General features: G+C 48.3%; 6 protein-coding genes across 6 annotated transcripts; 4 read left to right on the forward strand and 2 right to left on the reverse strand.

The window, feature by feature from the left end:
• Positions 1-910: 910 nt before the first annotated feature.
• Positions 911-2,925, reverse strand: H6S33_006261 (uncharacterized protein; the record flags this gene model as incomplete). The annotated part of the gene is made up of 2 exons (XM_044837701.1): positions 911-2,309; positions 2,387-2,925. 2 exons carry the CDS (start codon positions 2,923-2,925, stop codon positions 911-913), a joined length of 1,938 nt encoding a protein of 645 aa, XP_044689788.1.
• Positions 2,926-7,220: 4,295 nt separating this feature from the next.
• H6S33_006262 (uncharacterized protein) lies at positions 7,221-9,722 on the forward strand (the record flags this gene model as incomplete). The annotated part of the gene is made up of 4 exons (XM_044837712.1): positions 7,221-7,828; positions 7,892-8,483; positions 8,541-8,748; positions 8,809-9,722. 4 exons carry the CDS (start codon positions 7,221-7,223, stop codon positions 9,720-9,722), a joined length of 2,322 nt encoding a protein of 773 aa, XP_044689789.1.
• A 123-nt stretch (positions 9,723-9,845) lies between these two features.
• H6S33_006263 (uncharacterized protein) lies at positions 9,846-10,478 on the forward strand (the record flags this gene model as incomplete). The annotated part of the gene is made up of 1 exon (XM_044837723.1): positions 9,846-10,478. The coding sequence occupies one exon, from the start codon at positions 9,846-9,848 to the stop codon at positions 10,476-10,478; it is 633 nt and encodes a 210-aa protein (XP_044689790.1).
• A 2,048-nt stretch (positions 10,479-12,526) lies between these two features.
• H6S33_006264 (uncharacterized protein) lies at positions 12,527-15,705 on the forward strand (the record flags this gene model as incomplete). Its single annotated transcript, XM_044837734.1, has 6 exons — positions 12,527-13,476; positions 13,548-13,635; positions 13,705-14,208; positions 14,295-14,338; positions 15,347-15,623; positions 15,685-15,705. The coding sequence occupies 6 exons, from the start codon at positions 12,527-12,529 to the stop codon at positions 15,703-15,705; spliced, it is 1,884 nt and encodes a 627-aa protein (XP_044689791.1).
• A 541-nt stretch (positions 15,706-16,246) lies between these two features.
• H6S33_006265 (uncharacterized protein) lies at positions 16,247-16,855 on the forward strand (the record flags this gene model as incomplete). Its single annotated transcript, XM_044837745.1, has 1 exon — positions 16,247-16,855. The coding sequence occupies one exon, from the start codon at positions 16,247-16,249 to the stop codon at positions 16,853-16,855; it is 609 nt and encodes a 202-aa protein (XP_044689792.1).
• A 424-nt stretch (positions 16,856-17,279) lies between these two features.
• Positions 17,280-17,522, reverse strand: H6S33_006266 (uncharacterized protein; the record flags this gene model as incomplete). Its single annotated transcript, XM_044837756.1, has 1 exon — positions 17,280-17,522. The coding sequence occupies one exon, from the start codon at positions 17,520-17,522 to the stop codon at positions 17,280-17,282; it is 243 nt and encodes an 80-aa protein (XP_044689793.1).
• Between the last annotated feature and the right edge of the window lie 20 nt (positions 17,523-17,542).

A 17,542-nucleotide genomic window follows, 5' to 3' on the forward strand; every position in this document is an offset into this window, starting at 1 on the left:
GCCTCCACCACCTATGATCCCCATCCCACACCTACCAACACCCCCACGCCTCCCACACCCCCTACCCCGTAGCCCCCACCCACTACCACCGACCCCAACACCTCCCCCATTTTACCCACAAACCGATCATTACCCCCACAAGTGAGCACCCAAGGTGCTTTAGCGCCTTGGCGCGACGAGTGATGGTTTGTGACTAACGGAGGAAAAGTTCCACCCGCTTTGTTTGGTGGGGGTGGCTTTACTAGGTGGTTCGTTGGATTGGCGGCTTTGTGGATGCTTTGGAAAAGGAGAGGGGGGGGGGGGGCTGTGGAGTTGGGGTTATGGGTTTTGGGCGGCGGGGAAGGGGGGATTGGTTGGATTGGGGCTGGGGGGGAAATAGTGGGATAGTGGGATAGCGGGATAGTGGGATAGTGGGATAGTGGGATAGTGGGTATAGAAGGGATTGAGATCGATAGTGGTAGGGTATTGTCTGTAGATGAGCGGGTAAGTAGGTGGTCAAGTAGATCAGCAGTTACTTAAATCAGTACAATACGGGGAAACGTGATGGTCAGCACCGTTTGTGATATTCCGGTGTTTTGTGAGAATACCGAAGTAACTCTACTTACTGTCATGAATATAGTTAAAAAAACAAAAAAAAGATGTAAATATCACTACCACAGTTACGTACCAGGTTGACGAGATTCGGTGGGATTTTATAAACATCTCTGGCACTCATGGAGTTGTACAAGCCACATTTGATTAGATCGGTAGTTTATTAACGAAAGAGTACTTGTATTCATCAACGCATAAGCGGACATTTGCAAAAAAAAAAAAGAAAAGGAAAAGGACAGAAATGTGAACAAAAAAGAAATGGTATAAATTAACTACGTAAACACAAAAAGATAACTACAAAGAGGGAAAGTCCAGAGCTCTACTCCCCCCTCCTAAACCTCACCACCCTCACGCCTCCCTCCTCCGCTACCCCCGTGCTTACCTTTAGCTCCTCCGCTACCCCCCTTACACTCCACTTATCCCTCCACGCCCCCAGCCCGCCGCTCACCTCATCCCTCTTCACAGCCCCACCCATCACATCCACCTCCGCTCTCACCCCCGCCTCCAACCCCACCAGCATCCCCGCCACCGCACTCCCGCCCATCCACCCGCTCCTCCCCACCCACGTCCCCCTCACCACCGCCATCAGCAGCACCAAGACACCCACCCACACGCCCGCCGGCCACGCAAACCACGCCCACCTTGCCACCATCCAGCTCTCCACCACCAGCGTCACCCCCTCCACGCCCGCCCCCTCGTTCCTCACCGCAGCACTCATGCTCGCCGTCACATTGCCCATCACATCCCCAAGATCCGCCGTCAGCAGGTCAATATACAGCCCGCGGTGCAGCTCCGACACCTCGCCGGGCCCGGGCTCAGCCGTCAACACGGTTGCGTTACCGCTCAGACTCACAGCGAGGCCAGTCCCCATGGCGAACAGCGCCGCAATCGAGACGTTCGTCTTGCCGCTCGCCGAGAGGGGGAGCGCCCGGTTCAGGAGCTCGTCGGTGATCTCGCTGATCTGCGGAACGGGCAGCGAGAACGAGTCGACAGAAGATGCATTGACCAGCGTCTCACTGAACGTCCCGTTCACGACCTGCGCGGAGTACGCCTGCTCGCAGAAGCGGAGCGCGCAGGTGTAGCCCCGCGCCATGTGCGACCCGCCCTCCGCCACATACCCAGGCGCAATCGGGAGGTTCTGAGTCGTCGCGGCCGTCGCGTTATCGGGCTGGATGTACAGCGCCGTCATCACGATCCTGTCGGCGGGGATGGTCACCGTGCTGCCGGACACGGTGGAGTTCCCGCCCTCGGCATTGATGGACAGGAACGTCGTCCCGCCGCCGGCGGAGGTCGCGTTGTAGGTGTATGTGCACAGCTGGCCGCTCGTGAAGCATGTCGCGCCCTGGCAGAGCTTGTTCCTCGCCGTGAGCGCCGTGCAGTTGCGGGTGAGCTGGTCGGTGATTTCTTCGCAGGCGCTGCACACGCCGACGGAGGTTGTGTCCGGGTAGGTGCAGGTGCCCGACGGGCAGGAGTGCGCGGTGGTGACGGGGTCGCCGAGGACCGCGGAGTTGGCGCCCCAGAGGAGGGCGCGCGGCGTGGCGAGGATCAGCCCGCGACTGAAGCCGCGGGTCGGCGTGTAGGACGGGTTGGCGGAGAGGCGGGCGGCGATGTCGGGAGTGGCGGGGACGCTGCGGAGCTCGTAGGTCGTGAGCTGTTGGATGGCGGGGTCGAGGCCGAGGGAGAGGAGAATGAGGGCGGCGCCGAAGTGGACGAGGAGGCTAGAATATATCAATATATCAGTCAGAATTCACCTTGTATCAAATATCTCAATATCAGCCTCTGGAAGTAGCCATACCCCCTCCGGAATTTGAAGATCCACCTCACCGCCCCAAACACATCCCTCCCCGCGCCCCCAATGCTGTCAAAATCGGCCAGCTTCCTCGGCCGCTCCGCAAACAGCACCCACCGCATCTGCCCAATACACTCGGCCAGCGGCCACATCAGGCTCAACTTGGCCACGGCGGCCAGCCACGCCAGCACCGCGTTCAGCGTGATGGCCGTGGACCAGCCCGACACAATGTCTGTATGGAACGTCTGCGCTGGGTTGTTGTCAAAGACCCACACCACGAAGGCCGTCATGCCGAGTGCGAGGGCGCTGACGCCCAGGGCGAAGAGCTGCAGGACCAGGTCGCGCCATGGGAAGCGGCGGGGGAGGGTGGCGTTGGAGTGCGGTGGCTTGGGCGGTTTGGGGGGTGCGAGGGTGTGCGGCGAGGGGGGCGTGTAGACGAGGCCGTTGTAGGCGGGAGGGGCGTCGGCGTCGGCGTCGGTTTTGGCGGGCTGGGGGGGGCTTTTGAAGAAGATGTTGACGGCGAGGTTTTGCAGGGCGCCGGCCATGGTGGAGTAGTGTGGGGGATCAGTGTCTCGCCGGGAGAGTGTATTAATTGTAAGTTATATGACCGTCTCGCGGGGAATATCGAAGCTGTGAAAAACAGAGGATAGTAATGAAGAGAAGACAGCAAAACAGAGAAGCAAAGAGGCAGCGTCGGTATAAGAAGCACCAGGGGGGGCCAGTGACAGGAGCGACACAAATATACCATATGCATCTCGTCTGAACCAGCGACACCTCTCACTTGAATGGAACGCACGGCACCTCTCCTCCTCCCACCCCCCTCGGGCTGTGATCTTCAATGCTAATTAATAGAATGCCCTCACCCAGAGACACCTAAAATTAACCGAGCAAGACACCCAGGTCAGGGGCTGCCGTGAATCCCGATTGGACGCCCAACCGCTGGCGCTATCATCCCTGGACGACGCCCACGAACCATGAACCACTCACCACTCACTGTTTGGACAGTTCTGTCTGTGATTGCGTATTCCCTTCCCTTCGAGAGTATGCACGTCTTCCAGAACACACGTCCACTGGTAGAGGAGAGTCTTGTACTCGTGTATATACCAGATCACCCATTCTATTGTCAGTCTCTGTGTCGCCGTCCTCCCAGCGCACATCCCACACATGCACAGCCAAAACGGGCCCGCAACGTTACAGCGGTCTCTTGCAGACTCTACCCCGTCCGTGTCCCTGCAGCTTAAGCGCCACCATCTGGATATTGGGTGCCGAGACATGGATAGGCAGTCAATACAATTAATATTCACGACAAGCTTTGTGATCTGATCGATGCTCGGGTAGAATATATTGCAGTGGGCCGTATTGCGGTCCACGCTGGTGACGCTATTGGTCGGTGCGCTGCAGCTGGGGTGGTGATTGTTACTATTCAGCCCTTTTCGGGTGAGTAATAATCGCGCCGTGATACTCTGGTGGACCGGCCAATCGAACTGAAACTGTACGCCCAGATCCTGATCCTCAAGGGAAATCAATATTCACAGCTATTCCAGCGACACAAACAACACCCATCTTTCTCGTCAGCACGCGTTTGCTTTGTGCACTGTTTCGTGCGGCGTCGCGTCGCCTAAAATAGAACACGATGCTAAGCTTTCCCTTCCCGTGCATCCATGACGCGTCGCCGAAAAGCTTAGCCGCCGACGCTAGGCGTCACGGATTGTCACTCGGAGGGTTGCCGGGTACCCGGGTAAAGTGGGTGTTGATGTCGTTGTCAATGGTCACGGCGTGGTAAGACGTGTTTTGCAGCAGCGGTGATCGGAGTGTGGAGGTTGATACGTCGTCGCCTTGTGTTTGCGTGGGGTTGCCTAGGAGGTTTATGTTTGTCTTGTAGAAATAGGACTGGGCATGAGAGGCTGTTAGCTACAGGCGCGAAAGGCAACGAACAAAAAAATTTTAAGTCCAAAGACAAGGCCGTACGAGAGGGCTAATGCAATTATAGAAATAATGGACTAGATTCTGTATGCAAGATGCGGATGCGAGCAAAATGATGATACTCGCGACAGGCAAAAGGTGCCGGACAGTGCAAAAGGTACGCGGTCTCAAACTATGGCCAGGTACAGGGGGTTCGATTGGTTGAATTAGATAGATATCAAAATAACCCCAATGAAAACATTTATTTGAATAAACAATATATGCAACTTTTACAAACTACCAGCGGGTATAATCTCCAGTCGCTTCTATGACAGCATTAATTCTTTCCGGGAAGGTATCTATATACTCCAACAGTTCATATTCAGGTATTCTGTCCCAAACTTCCACAATTGCAATCCTAATCTCATTCAAACCTCTAGATTGAGATGGCCTCATGTTGACTCAATTCTTCAATAAATTCCAAATATTTTCTATCGGATTCAGATCAAGTGAACACGTTGGCCAGTCTAAACAAAGCATATTGTAACAATCTCCCTATATTTGTGTCAATCTAGCCCTATGGGCAGATGCATTGTCCTCTATCACTCAAACTATACCTCCTTGTTTAGCCTGAGCCACCACTTGGTTTTCTCATTTACCAAAAAGACCATAAACAGTGTGTAAGTTTCATGGATCGACTAGTGAATACACTGGGTTACGAGGAGTTGGATTAGTCAGAAGGGTTCTATTGGGTTCTATCGGGTTCTGTTGATTGTTAATGTATGAGTTACTTTAGATTTGTCATCGCTGGGATTTCATGGGGTATATTAAGGGGGGTTCGTTCTTATTTCTTGTTCTTTTCCTTTTCTTTCTTTCTCTACGCAACGTTTTCTGTACCTACGCTGTTTATTACTATACAATATTCTCTTTCTCTTCTTTACTCGAGAAGACCACAGCTTCGCTGCCCCTCTGTCTCATTGACCCTTACCGATGCTAGAGTCCCTCAGGACCCCTATTGCGAGTTCCCACACCGACCTCTACTATCCTCTTCATACCCTGCGGAATACTCACTACTCATATTCTTGAGATTACGTTGCGTCGTCATCCGCACCGTACGACATATTTATCCCCGACCCACCTACATGGGCCCCATCCAACGATGTAGAAGAATTCAAGTGGCAGTATGAGGTCGATGCTGCTGACTTATTTAACAACATCGCCGTCCTTGTCCAACGCATCCGCCATGAGAGGGATACCTTCCGTACACAACTCGCCGCCGCTAATGAAACTATTGACAACCTCGAGTAGCAGGGAAACCGGCTCAACCTCAACCTCAATGTCGCTCACGCCGCCCCCACCCCTACCGTCTCTGTCCCCGTCGCCGCTGCTCCTCCACATAATACTGTCCCCACCTTCAGGTCCGAAAAGTTCCCAGGCACTGAAAAATTCGACGGCACTCGTACCAAGCTCTCCGGATTCACCACTCAACTCCGAATGAAACTTGAGGTCAACCATGATCGATTCCGAAACGAGGCAGCAAGAGTCATCCATGCCGTTAGCCGCTTGAAAGGAAGAGCCCTTGACCAGGTCGTTCCACTCATTAATGCTAACCCTGCTGCCCCCTTCTCCTCTGTCACTGCCTTCGTTGCCCACCTGGAAGCCTCGTTTGGAGACCTAGATCCCTGGGGTACCACCCGTCGCCAACTCGTCGCCCTGAAGCAAGGCAAAGGGGACTTCGCCACCTATTACTCACAGTTCCTCCGTATTGTAGCCTACCTAGACTACAACGAAGGAGCCAAGATCGATGCCCTGGCCGAAGGACTGTCGGAAGCTCTGAAAGATACCATGATATACCGGACAGACAGGCCTAACACTGTAGAGGCATACGCGACCATGTTAATGACAATCGACAACCAGGTTCGGGGCAGTAAAGCTGAACAACGGGCCATCCGTAATACGATGGGACAATTTACCGCCCCCACCGCTGTCGCACACCCATCTCATACTGATGGAGGCCTCGCCCCAATTCTCAAGGGGGCGAGTAGCGAGTATTCCGCAGGGTATGAAAGGGGTAGTAGAGGTCGGCATGGGGACTCGCAATAGGGGTCATAAGGGATTATAGCGTCGATAAGGGTCAACAGGGCAAGGAACAGCGAAGCGGTAGTCTTCTCGAATAGAGAGGAGGAAGATAATATTGTATAGTAATAGACAGCGTAGGTACAGAAGACGTTGCGTAAGGAAAGAAAGAAAGAGAAAAGAACGAGAAATAAGAACGAACCCCCCTAATATACCCAAGGAAACCCCAACGATGTGAAATCCCAAATGACTCATACATTAACGATCAACAGAACCCGGTAGAACTCAATAGAACCTTTCTAACTAATCCAACTCCTCGTAACCCAGTACATTCCCTAATCGATCCATGAAACCAATGGACCTCTCCATCCTCCAAGCCCATTCCGCTCAACGCCCTGCCACCGAACAACGATACACCTCTGTCAATGGACAACGTAAAACCTCTGCCGCCGAAAAACAATAGCGAAGGGACAACAATCTCTGTATGTACTAAGCCAACCTCGGCAATGTCTTCGCCAACTGCCCCTCTGCCAATTACCCGTGTGGTAATCAACCGGTTATGAGGGGGGCCCACCTCGTACCCGCTCACAATGCCCCCGACCCCGCTGCCCCACTGATCGCTAGTCCTGCCTCCTCCGAGTCAGGTTTTCAGTAGTCCTGGGCTTGATCAATGGCCCCTGCCCAGAACCTTCTAATGTTTCTCCTTCATCTGCCTTCTCTATCTCTGGCTTCTCGGGATCGTCTGTGGAGGATAAATTGGATTGAGATCATTTTGTTGCTTCGTGTAAAATTGTAAACAATAAAATATCCATTCAAACCTACGCATTGATTGATACCGGTTGCTCCGGGTTCGCATTCATTGATGAAACATTTGCACGCCATAACAACCTTCCATTTCTCTCCCTTAAATCACCCCGCACTCTTGGTCATCGACGGACGGCCCATATCCTACAGACAGATTACCCACCTCTGCTACCTACCGCTATCAATTGACTCCCACCATGAAACTATCCCCTTTTTCGTCACCAAACTCGGCTCATATCCACTAGTACTCGGAATCCCTTGGCTTCAATTACACGACGCCACATTACGGTTTAAAGGCAATAGCATACTCTTCGACTCCGAATACTGCAAACGCAAGTGCAACTCCTCCACAATACCCGTTCCCATTAGAGAGATTGCACCACCACCCCGTTTCCACCTCGTGAGTTCCGCTGCTCTCTGCCACTTCGCTCGAAGGGACAAGCTCCAAATCCTCAGCACAACTATCGAGGAAATAGACAAAGCCATGGACGAGCCCCCTAAGGAAGACTGGAGGAACCGAGTCCCAACCCGGTACAAGAGGTTTCACGAGATAATGGACGAGAAGTTCGCTAACAAAATGCCGTCTCGCCGCCCCTATGACCACAAGATACTGCTTAAGGAAGGAAAAGAGCCCCCGTTTGGGACACTTTATGGTATGTCCCGTGAGTAGCTCATCGTGTTTAAGCAATACATACAGGACAAGCTCCAAAGAAGCTTCATTCAGGCCAGCTCTTCACCTGCCGGTGCCCCTGTTCTATTTGTTAAAAAGGCCGATGGAACACTTCGCCTCTGTGTCGATTATCGTGGCCTCAACGAACTCATTGTCAAAAACCGCTACCCACTGCCGCTCATCCGGGAAACTCTCGACCGCCTCTCCAAAGCCAAGTGGTACACCAAACTTGACCTTCACCAAGGGTATAATCAGATCCGAATGGCTGAGGATGAAGAATGGAAAACAGCCTTCTGTACGCGTTACGGACATTTCAAATATAGGGTGATGCCCTTCGGCCTTACCGATACACTGGCCACCTCCCAACACTTCATTAATGATTGTATCCGTGACTACTTTAATATGTTCTGTACAGCCTACCTTGACGATATTTTCATCTACAGTGACACATTCGAGGAACATCAACTACACGTCAAAAAGGTCCTGGAAGCCCTACAAAGAAATGGAATACTGCTGAAACCAGAGAAATGTGAATTTCATACACAAAGCACCACCTACCTCGGCCTTATTATCGAACCCAACGGTATTAAAATGGACCCGAGGAAAGTAGAGACAGGGAAGAATTGGACCGTCCTCAAAACAGTTAAGGATGTGCAAGCATTTCTAGGTTTCGCTAACTTTTACCGCCGATTCATACACGGATTTTAGGAACTGGCTTCCCCCCTTACCAGACTGACACGTAAGGACATATCATTTGAATGGACACCCGAAGCCCAAACTGCCTTCAACGCCCTGAAAGAGGCCTTTACAATGGCTCCCATCCTTACCTATTTCGACTCGGAGAAAGAAATTACTGTGGAAACCGACGCATCTGACTATGTCTCTACCGGTGTACTCTCCCAATACGATGATAATGGTATCCTTCTTTCCGTCGCAGACTTCTCAAAAAAGCACTCCCCCGCCGAATGCAACTAAGAGATTTACGACAAGGAATTACTGGCGATTATTCGATCCTTTGAAGAATGGCGACCGGAACTTGAAGGGGCTGCACACCCAATTGCCGTCATATCCAATTATAAGAACCTCGAATACTTTATGAGTACTAAACAACTCAACAGAAGACAAGCACGATGGGCAGAATGCCTATCACAATTCAATTTTGTCATCAAGTATCAATCAGGGAAACAAGGGAGGAAATCGGACGCATTGACAAGGAGATCTGCTGATCTCCTTGGAGAAGGGGATGAAAGGCAATTACATCTGAGTCAAGTTGTATTGAAGAAGGAGAATCTTGAAGCCAAGCTAAGTTTGTTGGCGGGTTCTTTCTCAAATGAGCCCGCTGAAAAGAACGCCTGGCTGAATAGACTATTCGATGAAGGATATAGCACTAACCCGTTTCCACAAAAGATACTGGATATGCGGAACAAAGGTGAACGACAATCAAAGGACATATCACTCGCCGAATGCACCGAAGTTGAAAGCCGGTTGCTTTACAGAGGCAGCATATATGTACCCGACTACGACCCTCTCAAGCTCCGAATCCTCCAACTTTACCATGACGCTGCCTCCGCCGGATACCCTGGATGTGAAAAAACATTCAAACTTATCAGGCGAGACTACTACTGGCCCCTTATGCGGAATTATATTGCCCGCTACGTTTGGAACTGCCACACCTGTCAACGAAGCAAACCCAACACCCATGGAAAACTCGGCGTACTTCGATCTTTACCGATTCCCCAACAACTATGGCAGGAGATATCAATAGACTTCTTCACTGGCCTACCGGAGAGTGAAGGGTACGATGCGATTATGGTAGTTGTTGACCGGTTAACAAAGATACGAAATCTCCTGCCCTGTAATACCACCGTCAACTTCGAAGACGTCACCTGACTATATCTGCGAAATATATGGAAGCTCCATGGGCTACCCACACATGTCACCTCCGACCACGGTACGCAATTCACAGATAAGTCCTGGAGGGCTCTCTGTAAATACCTCGACATCGAAGCCAGAATGTCCACTGACTTCCACCCAGAAACTGACGGCCAAACTGAGAGGCTGAATGCCGTAATGGAACAATATCTACGTGGGTATGTCTCTTATCAACAGGATGATTGGATAAAATGGCTCCCTATGGCAGAAATATCCGCCAACAATCAGGCCTCCACATCCACCAAAGCTACACTATTCTTCGCGAACTATGGTTTCCACCCTCGGTTTACAGTGACGATCAAATCGCTTGACAGGACCCCACCAAGCCTCAATGCTAAAGACTTCACCTCGAAGATGAAAGAACTCCACGAACACCTACGTTCCAATATCCGCAGGGCGCAAGACCAACAAGAGCAGGCCGTTAATACCAAACGAACGCCGGCTCCGGGGTACAATATCGGCAATATGGTGTTTCTTTCAGCAAAAAACATCCGAACCACCCGTAACTCTCGGAAGTTGGACTGGAAGAAACTGGGACCATTCCCCGTCAAAGAAATCATATCGCCATATGCGTACCGAATCGACCTATCTAGAAGTATGAAAGTGCACCCCGTCTTCCATTTTCATGGATCGACTAGTGAATATACTGGAATACGAGGAGTTGGATTAGTCAGAAAGATTCTATTTGGTTCTATCGGGTTCTGTGGGTCGTAAGCGTGTGAGTCACTTTGGATTTTTCATCGCTAGGATTTCCTTGGGTATATTAAGGAGGTTTTGCTTTCGTTTCTTGTTCTTCTTCTTTTCTTTCTTTTACTACGCAACGTCTTCTGTATCTACGCTGTCTATTACTATACAATACTATCTTCCTCTTCTTTACTCGAGAAGACCACCGCTTCACTGCCCCTTGTTCCGTTGACCCTTACAGACGCTATAGTCCCTTAGGATCCCTATTGCGAGTTCCTACACCGACCTCTGCTATCCCCTTCGTACCCTGCGGAATACTCGCTACTCGCCTCCTTGAAATAAGACTGCATATTTCTTTTATTTTCCAGTACTGTCTCCCTGCTATGAGTACCGAATTTGCGTTTGAAGAACTAGCTCTATTTAAGTACACTTTGTGGTTTGAATACCAAATTTTTGTAGAACTGGTTGTAGATATCGAGTCTATCTTCAAACGTAATATTAATATTATATTCCCCATTAATGATTTCTTCTAACTTGATTAATATTCCTCTGATTAACATAGGTTTTATTTCACTGTTTAGCTAATAGAAAGATATATGAATGATAAGTTATAAATTCTACTTTTTAGAATGATTTAAACATATCCATTACAGGGGGTGGAGAGTCAATATCAGGATTAAATAAAGATTTACATAAGTGGAGCGGATTGAGGCAACTAAGGAGCATAACTGTTATTGTGAGATATGAGGTTGAGCGTGAGGACAATTATTGAGGCGATAACAAGAGCACGATTTCTCTTGATATAATATACTGAGTCATACTGGTTTGTATTCAGGACCAGCAAAAGAAAAGTTACAAGCAGAAATTAGATTCAAAATACCGGTAAGAATTGAGTAATAACAAAGAACTCAAGCTGAAACAAGGGTTGAGAATAAGAGAAACAAGTGAATAGGTAGGAAAGAGAAAGAGAAGAAGTACGAGTACATGTATCGTTGTAAATATTCATTTATACTTCTATTCTATCGGCACTATAGTTCATTAACCTCTATTGACAATTGTGGTTGTATCTGAAACTATTATAGAGTCAACCATTAGCTCAATCGAGGTTGATCATCTACTATGTACTAGAATAATGATTTTCCGAGGTTTTTGCAGTCTGATTGGTCGAGAGTGACAGGGTATTTAGTAAGCACGACGCATCAAATTCAGTGCAGTTACCCTGCCTGATTTGGTGCAGTTACCCTGCCTGATTTGGTGCAGTTATCCTGCTTCGCTTGAGCGCGCTCTGAATTTGAGGTGTTGCGCCCATTGCTTGCACGGTGCGAGTGCTGTATGCCCGGTTGCGGAGTTGCGGAAACTCACCAAAAAAAGTACGTTTTCGATCCCGAAAATAACCCCAGGTACGTCAAACCGCCGGAGCCCTCCTATTTTGCACCGGTGGGTCTATGAGAGCTGGATGACAACAAAAAAAAAATCTACTGAATGATAGACCATCCTCTCAAGCTAAAAAAATATATTTGATTAAATATTCTGCTCTCTGACAAAAAACACAAATTTTTGTAACAGTTCTACTGTTACTTTTGGTTGATTATATTCGCATATTGTTCTCACCCAACTCTATCCGTATCAGCCATAATCGATAATTTGTATATCCCAATCCCGACTCTTGGTTCCGGTTCAAATCTGATTATTATTTGATATAGATCATACAAAATCCTCTACAATATTACGCATACACATACACACCCACAGATACAATAAGAATTTGTTCAAAATCATGTTTACAATTAAATGCACAAGTTGCAAACGGGGAAAACTGAGGGCTGAATATGATCTTGATAGACATGGCCGGCCCCGTAAATCTTGCCAAGCATGCGTGGTAGGTATTGAAATCCTTGATCGATTTGTCCCCCTCACTAAAGCTTTTCTGTCTTATAGTTACAATCACGGGCACGAGAACGACGGAGAGCAGAAGTCAGACGAATTCAAAATGCAGATAATGAAGAGGTAAGTCCAAGTCATTGACTCTGTTTAATAAATATTTTTTTGTCCCAGTTCGAAAGATACTTTAATAGCCGATGAATCGTCTGGAGCGTATCATAAAGCCTTTAGCATTTCAATCTTCGCATTCCCGTTGGAGGGAGTTAGAGGTCAGAAGAATGACAGTGGTTTGTCTTTCATGCGATGCTTTGCATTGGATCAACAAGCGTGTAAATGGCAATTCAATTGGGTCACCACGATTCGAAAACTGTTGTAAGAAAGGTGACGTTGAGTTGCCGGCCTTAGAACAAGTCCCCGACTATCTCAAATATTTACTCGAATCAACCGATACTGTAGGCAAGCAGTTCCGCACTCGGATAAGGGAGTACAATTCAGCGTTAACCTTCACTTCTGTTAAATACAACTCTGATGAACGCATTTCTGTACAAGGTGGGGGTGTTACATGCTTTCAAATCCATGGTGAGCTGTATCATCTTCAAGGGCCGTTGACTGCGGAAGCAAACGATGCTCCCACTTTTGCTCAATTGTATTTCTATGACCCATTCTATGCAGCCCAGCTGAGACAACAAAGGCATCCCAACCTAGATCTTGCTGTCTTACAATGGTTGACAAATGAACTAAATACTGTCAATCCTTTCATTCCTTTATACAAGACTCCAAAGGAACGGTTGGACGATGCATCTCCGGAAAATGGTGATGTACGCGTACTACTCAACCCTCAGCTATGGTTGATAATGGAGAGTGGGGCGGATAAATGTCGACACAATTTGCCTACCAGCAATGAAGTTGCTGCGATTATCCCAGACGAATACGGTGAAGCAGGATTCAGGGATATTGTTCTGGCTCACAGGAATCCAGATGCCAACAGGCTGTTTAGTGTCATTGATCCTAACCATGCCGCGTATATGCCATTGCATTATGTTCTACTATTCCCTATCGGAGAACGTGGTTGGCACTGGGGGTTGCGATTGCGAGATGAGCTGAACAGAAGGAAGAATTTGAGGTTGCAACAGCGTGAGTTTTATCGGTATGTTACAATACCCTTTGGCAGAAATACTTGTTGATATGGCTGACGTTTTGATTACCAATGCCATATAGGTATCGAATACATACAAGGACCACTGAACCCATGACTTTGTTCCTATCGCAACGCCTATTTCAGCAGTATTTGGTTGATGCTTGGGCTGTATGTGATCAGAATAAATTGAATTGGCTTCGATTGAATCAGGCAAATATTCGGGCTGATCTGTATAAGAGACTGGCGGATAATATACGGCAAGAGGACTTCAACCCGGAGCAAACCGGGAAACGTATCATCCTACCACGAAGCTATACAGGTGGAGACCGGTACATGCTGCAGTTGTTCCAGGATTCTATGGCTATAGTTCGTCATTTGGGGCGTCCCTCACTATTTGTTACTTTTACAGCGAATACGAAGTGGGAAGAGATTACTGTGGAGTTACTACCGGGACAAACTGTGGTTGATAGGCCAGAATTGGTTGCGAGGGTATTTCATCTTAAGCAACAACAACTCCTCCAAGAAATAAAGCGTAAACATATCTTCGGTCGCTATCTTGGCTCTATCTGGACCATAGAATACCAGAAGAGAGGGCTGCCACATATGCATCTACTGGTCTTTCTTCATCCCGATGATCGTTTTCTGACCGGGGAGAAAATGGATGAGATTGTGTGTGCAGAGTTGCCAGACCCTGCAACTGATCCTACTGGGGAGCTTACTGAAATCATCAAAAGCTGCATGGTGCACGGTCCATGTAGAGAGGCAATATACGATCATGCTGCATGGCTTCTAGGGAAAATGGCGGTCTGACAACATGTTCCAAACAGTACCCTAATGCCTATCAAGCTGAGACAGTTGTACAGGAGGATGGGTACTATCCCCTGTACAGAAGGCGTAATGATGGTAGGACATGGACAGTAACACTGAGGGGATCGGGGTTACATAATCAGTACACAATGGATAATAGATGGGTGGTACCATATGATCCATATTTGTCTAAACCCTATAAAGCCCATATTAATGTAGAAGTCTGTGGTTCAATCCATGCAATAAAGTATATACACAAGTATATATATAAGGGCTCAGATCGAACAATACTCCAGGTAGGGGGTGATTCAGATGAAATTAAACGATACCTCCAAGGACGTTACATAGGACCTACTGAGGTTGTATAGCGTTTGTTCGAATACGGAATACATGAAGAGTACCCATCAGTTATTCACTTGGCTGTTCACTTACCGGGGGAGCAAACGGTTTATTATAGTAATGAAGCTGACCGGGAAGAGTTGATACAGAGAATGCAAAGTGCGAGAACGATATTGATGGCGTATTTTGAGTATAATACAGAGCACGAGGTTGGTGTACAGTATCTCTATCAAGATTTCCCTGTGCACTTTACCTTTGACGCTAGATCGCGGAAGTAGGCACTCACGAAACAGGGTGTCGCAATTGGACGTATATGGCATTGCAACCCTATGATGGGGGAGAAATATTTCATGCGTTTGCTACTAACTGTTATCCCTGGCGCAAGATCTTTTGAGCATCTTAGAACCGTAGAAGGCATACTGCATCCTACATTCAAAGCTACATGTATTGCCCTTGGTTTGCTTGAGGATGATCAGGAGTGGGTGCAATGCTTTACCGAAGCGAGCCTATTCTCAAGTGGATATTCCCTCCGTACACTCTTTGCTACTGCCTTACTCTTCGGTAACGTGACTGACCCTTTGGCATTATGAGATAAATTCAAAACAAACATCTGTGATGGCTTGCCCCGTGCTTTGGAGAGGAACGCAGGGCTGATTGTACCCCCCGAATTGCCTGATGCATATCTGGACTATAGACTTTACCTGATATCACAAATTCTTGCTGACACCAATAGAACTCTATCTGACTTTGGGTTGCCCCTACATACGGTGGATTGGAATCGAATGGGTGAGAACGAGATGGTTGCATCAGAACTTCGATATGACATGGACGCGGAAGCCACAATGCTACAGTTGAGAGTTCCCCAGCTCAATCCTGATCAGCTTCAGTGCTTCAACACTATCACACACAATACTGAGGAACCTGCACCAGCTCTATTCTTTATACAAGGACCTACGGGTACTGGAAAAACATTTCTCTATAATGTTATCTGCAACTATTTCCCGCCCAGGGTAAGATTGTTCTCTGTATTGCTTCATCGGGTATCGCAGCACAGTTGCTCCCTGGAGGCAGGATATCGCATTCAAGGTTTAAAATTCCTATTGCAATCCATGAGACCTCAACCTGTGACATAAAACGGGGCAGTCTCTTGGCCGGTTTAATAGCAAAAACTGCTCTGATCATTTGGGATGAGGTACCTATGCAGAATAAGTACTGCTTTGAGGCTGTTAATCGCACTCTGAATGACATTTGTGGTGTTAGTGATGATTCCCTGTTTGGCAATATTCCAATCGTACTCGAGGGGGATTTTGCACAAATCTTACCGGTCGTGCAGTGCGGTAATCGGGCTCAGATAGTGCAGGCCTGCCTCCAACGGTCGTTTTTATGGCAGTACTTCAAAATCCTAAGGTTCAAGATAAATATGCGGGTCCGTAATAGTGTACTTAATAGGGAGTTTGCGGCTTGTCTTGGTGGGATGATGCACAATGCTCAGTAGTATGGTAGAATCACTTTACCGCCATTCATCCAGAGCTGTAGAACACTGGAGGACCTTTATGCGCATGTATTTCCACGGCACATAATAGAATCGGCACCTATAAATTACGCTGCATTTTCAAACCATGCAATTCTGGCGATGAGAAATGATACGGTCGCTGAGTTCAATGATAGAGTTCTACAAGAAATTCAAGGTGAAATGCACACCTGCTATTCAGCTGATACAGTTGACAGCGGAAATTCAGACGAGAACACGAACTTGCTACCTCCAGAATACCTGCAGAGTCTAAATCCTTCTGGACTCCCACTGTCTATTCTCAAACTAAAGGTGGGGGCACCAATCATTCTACTCTATAATCTATATCCAAAGCAGGGTCTCTGTAATGGAACCCGTATGACGGTGACAAGACTTGGTAGACGGTGCATCGAAGCTAAGATTCTGGATGGTGAGTTTGATGGCGAGCCAAAGGTTATTCCACGCATCCAGCTATCCTCCGCTGAGGGTGACCTACCTTTCATCATAATAAGAAGGCAGTTACCCATTCGACTTTGCTTTGCGGTGACCGTTAATAAATCGCAAGGTCAATCGTTAGATGTCGTTCGGGTTGACTTGCGGTCTGATTATAACGTGGGTCTATGGACGAGAGACTATAGTGTCAAGGAATACAACCGAGGCGAGAATGTAGTAGAAGATGTTTGTGACTATGGACTATGGGGTGGTTCAATCCTGATCGGAGATCCAAGATGAGCCCTATGACGTAGCGTAGAACAGAAGTAATATTCGTGGAGTAGAACAGAAGTAATATTCGTGGAGTAGAATACAGAGAGAGAGAGAGAATGTTATATTGCATAGAAGCCGAAGCTTATCGCACACCTAACTACCCGACTACAACCTCCACCGACTAACCCGAAAGCAAAAACGAAGTGCAAAAACTAACTACCGCAGCTACGAGAACTACGTACATAAAAAGGAGAAACAGCGCACGAAGAGGGCGCGAATAACAAGTGGTACAGGTAAGCAGAATCTAAGCGACAACAAAGAAACCACCCCGTAGTAAGAGTGAACCCCAAACTTCTCCGTCAACTACATTAGCGAGCGCAATCCTATACATGGTGTTCAACCGAAACGGTATCATTACCAACGTTCCCGGTGTCATATCTGTGGACGAACCTTAACAGGACTGGGAAACCATGCGCACGAAGGCAGGAAAGGCCAACCGCAACAGCGCCAGGTGTGAAAGTGACGGGGGGTGGATCGAGTATGGGTCCTCGGGCATCTGGTTGTCAGGCAGCGAGGAATTAAGGAGTGGTGACCGATAGGTCAGGTAAGAATAGGTGGGGTCGTCGGTCCCTGGAGCAACGGCTAAAGACTGTGCCCGAGTCGTAGTTGAAGTGGTGTCCTCTGGAGGGGACATGCAAAAAGGGGGGGTGAGCC

Source organism: Morchella sextelata (genome assembly GCF_020137385.1).
Source record: "Morchella sextelata strain SCLS chromosome Unknown scls_20, whole genome shotgun sequence".
In the NCBI taxonomy this organism is placed as follows: Eukaryota; Fungi; Ascomycota; class Pezizomycetes; order Pezizales; family Morchellaceae; genus Morchella; species Morchella sextelata.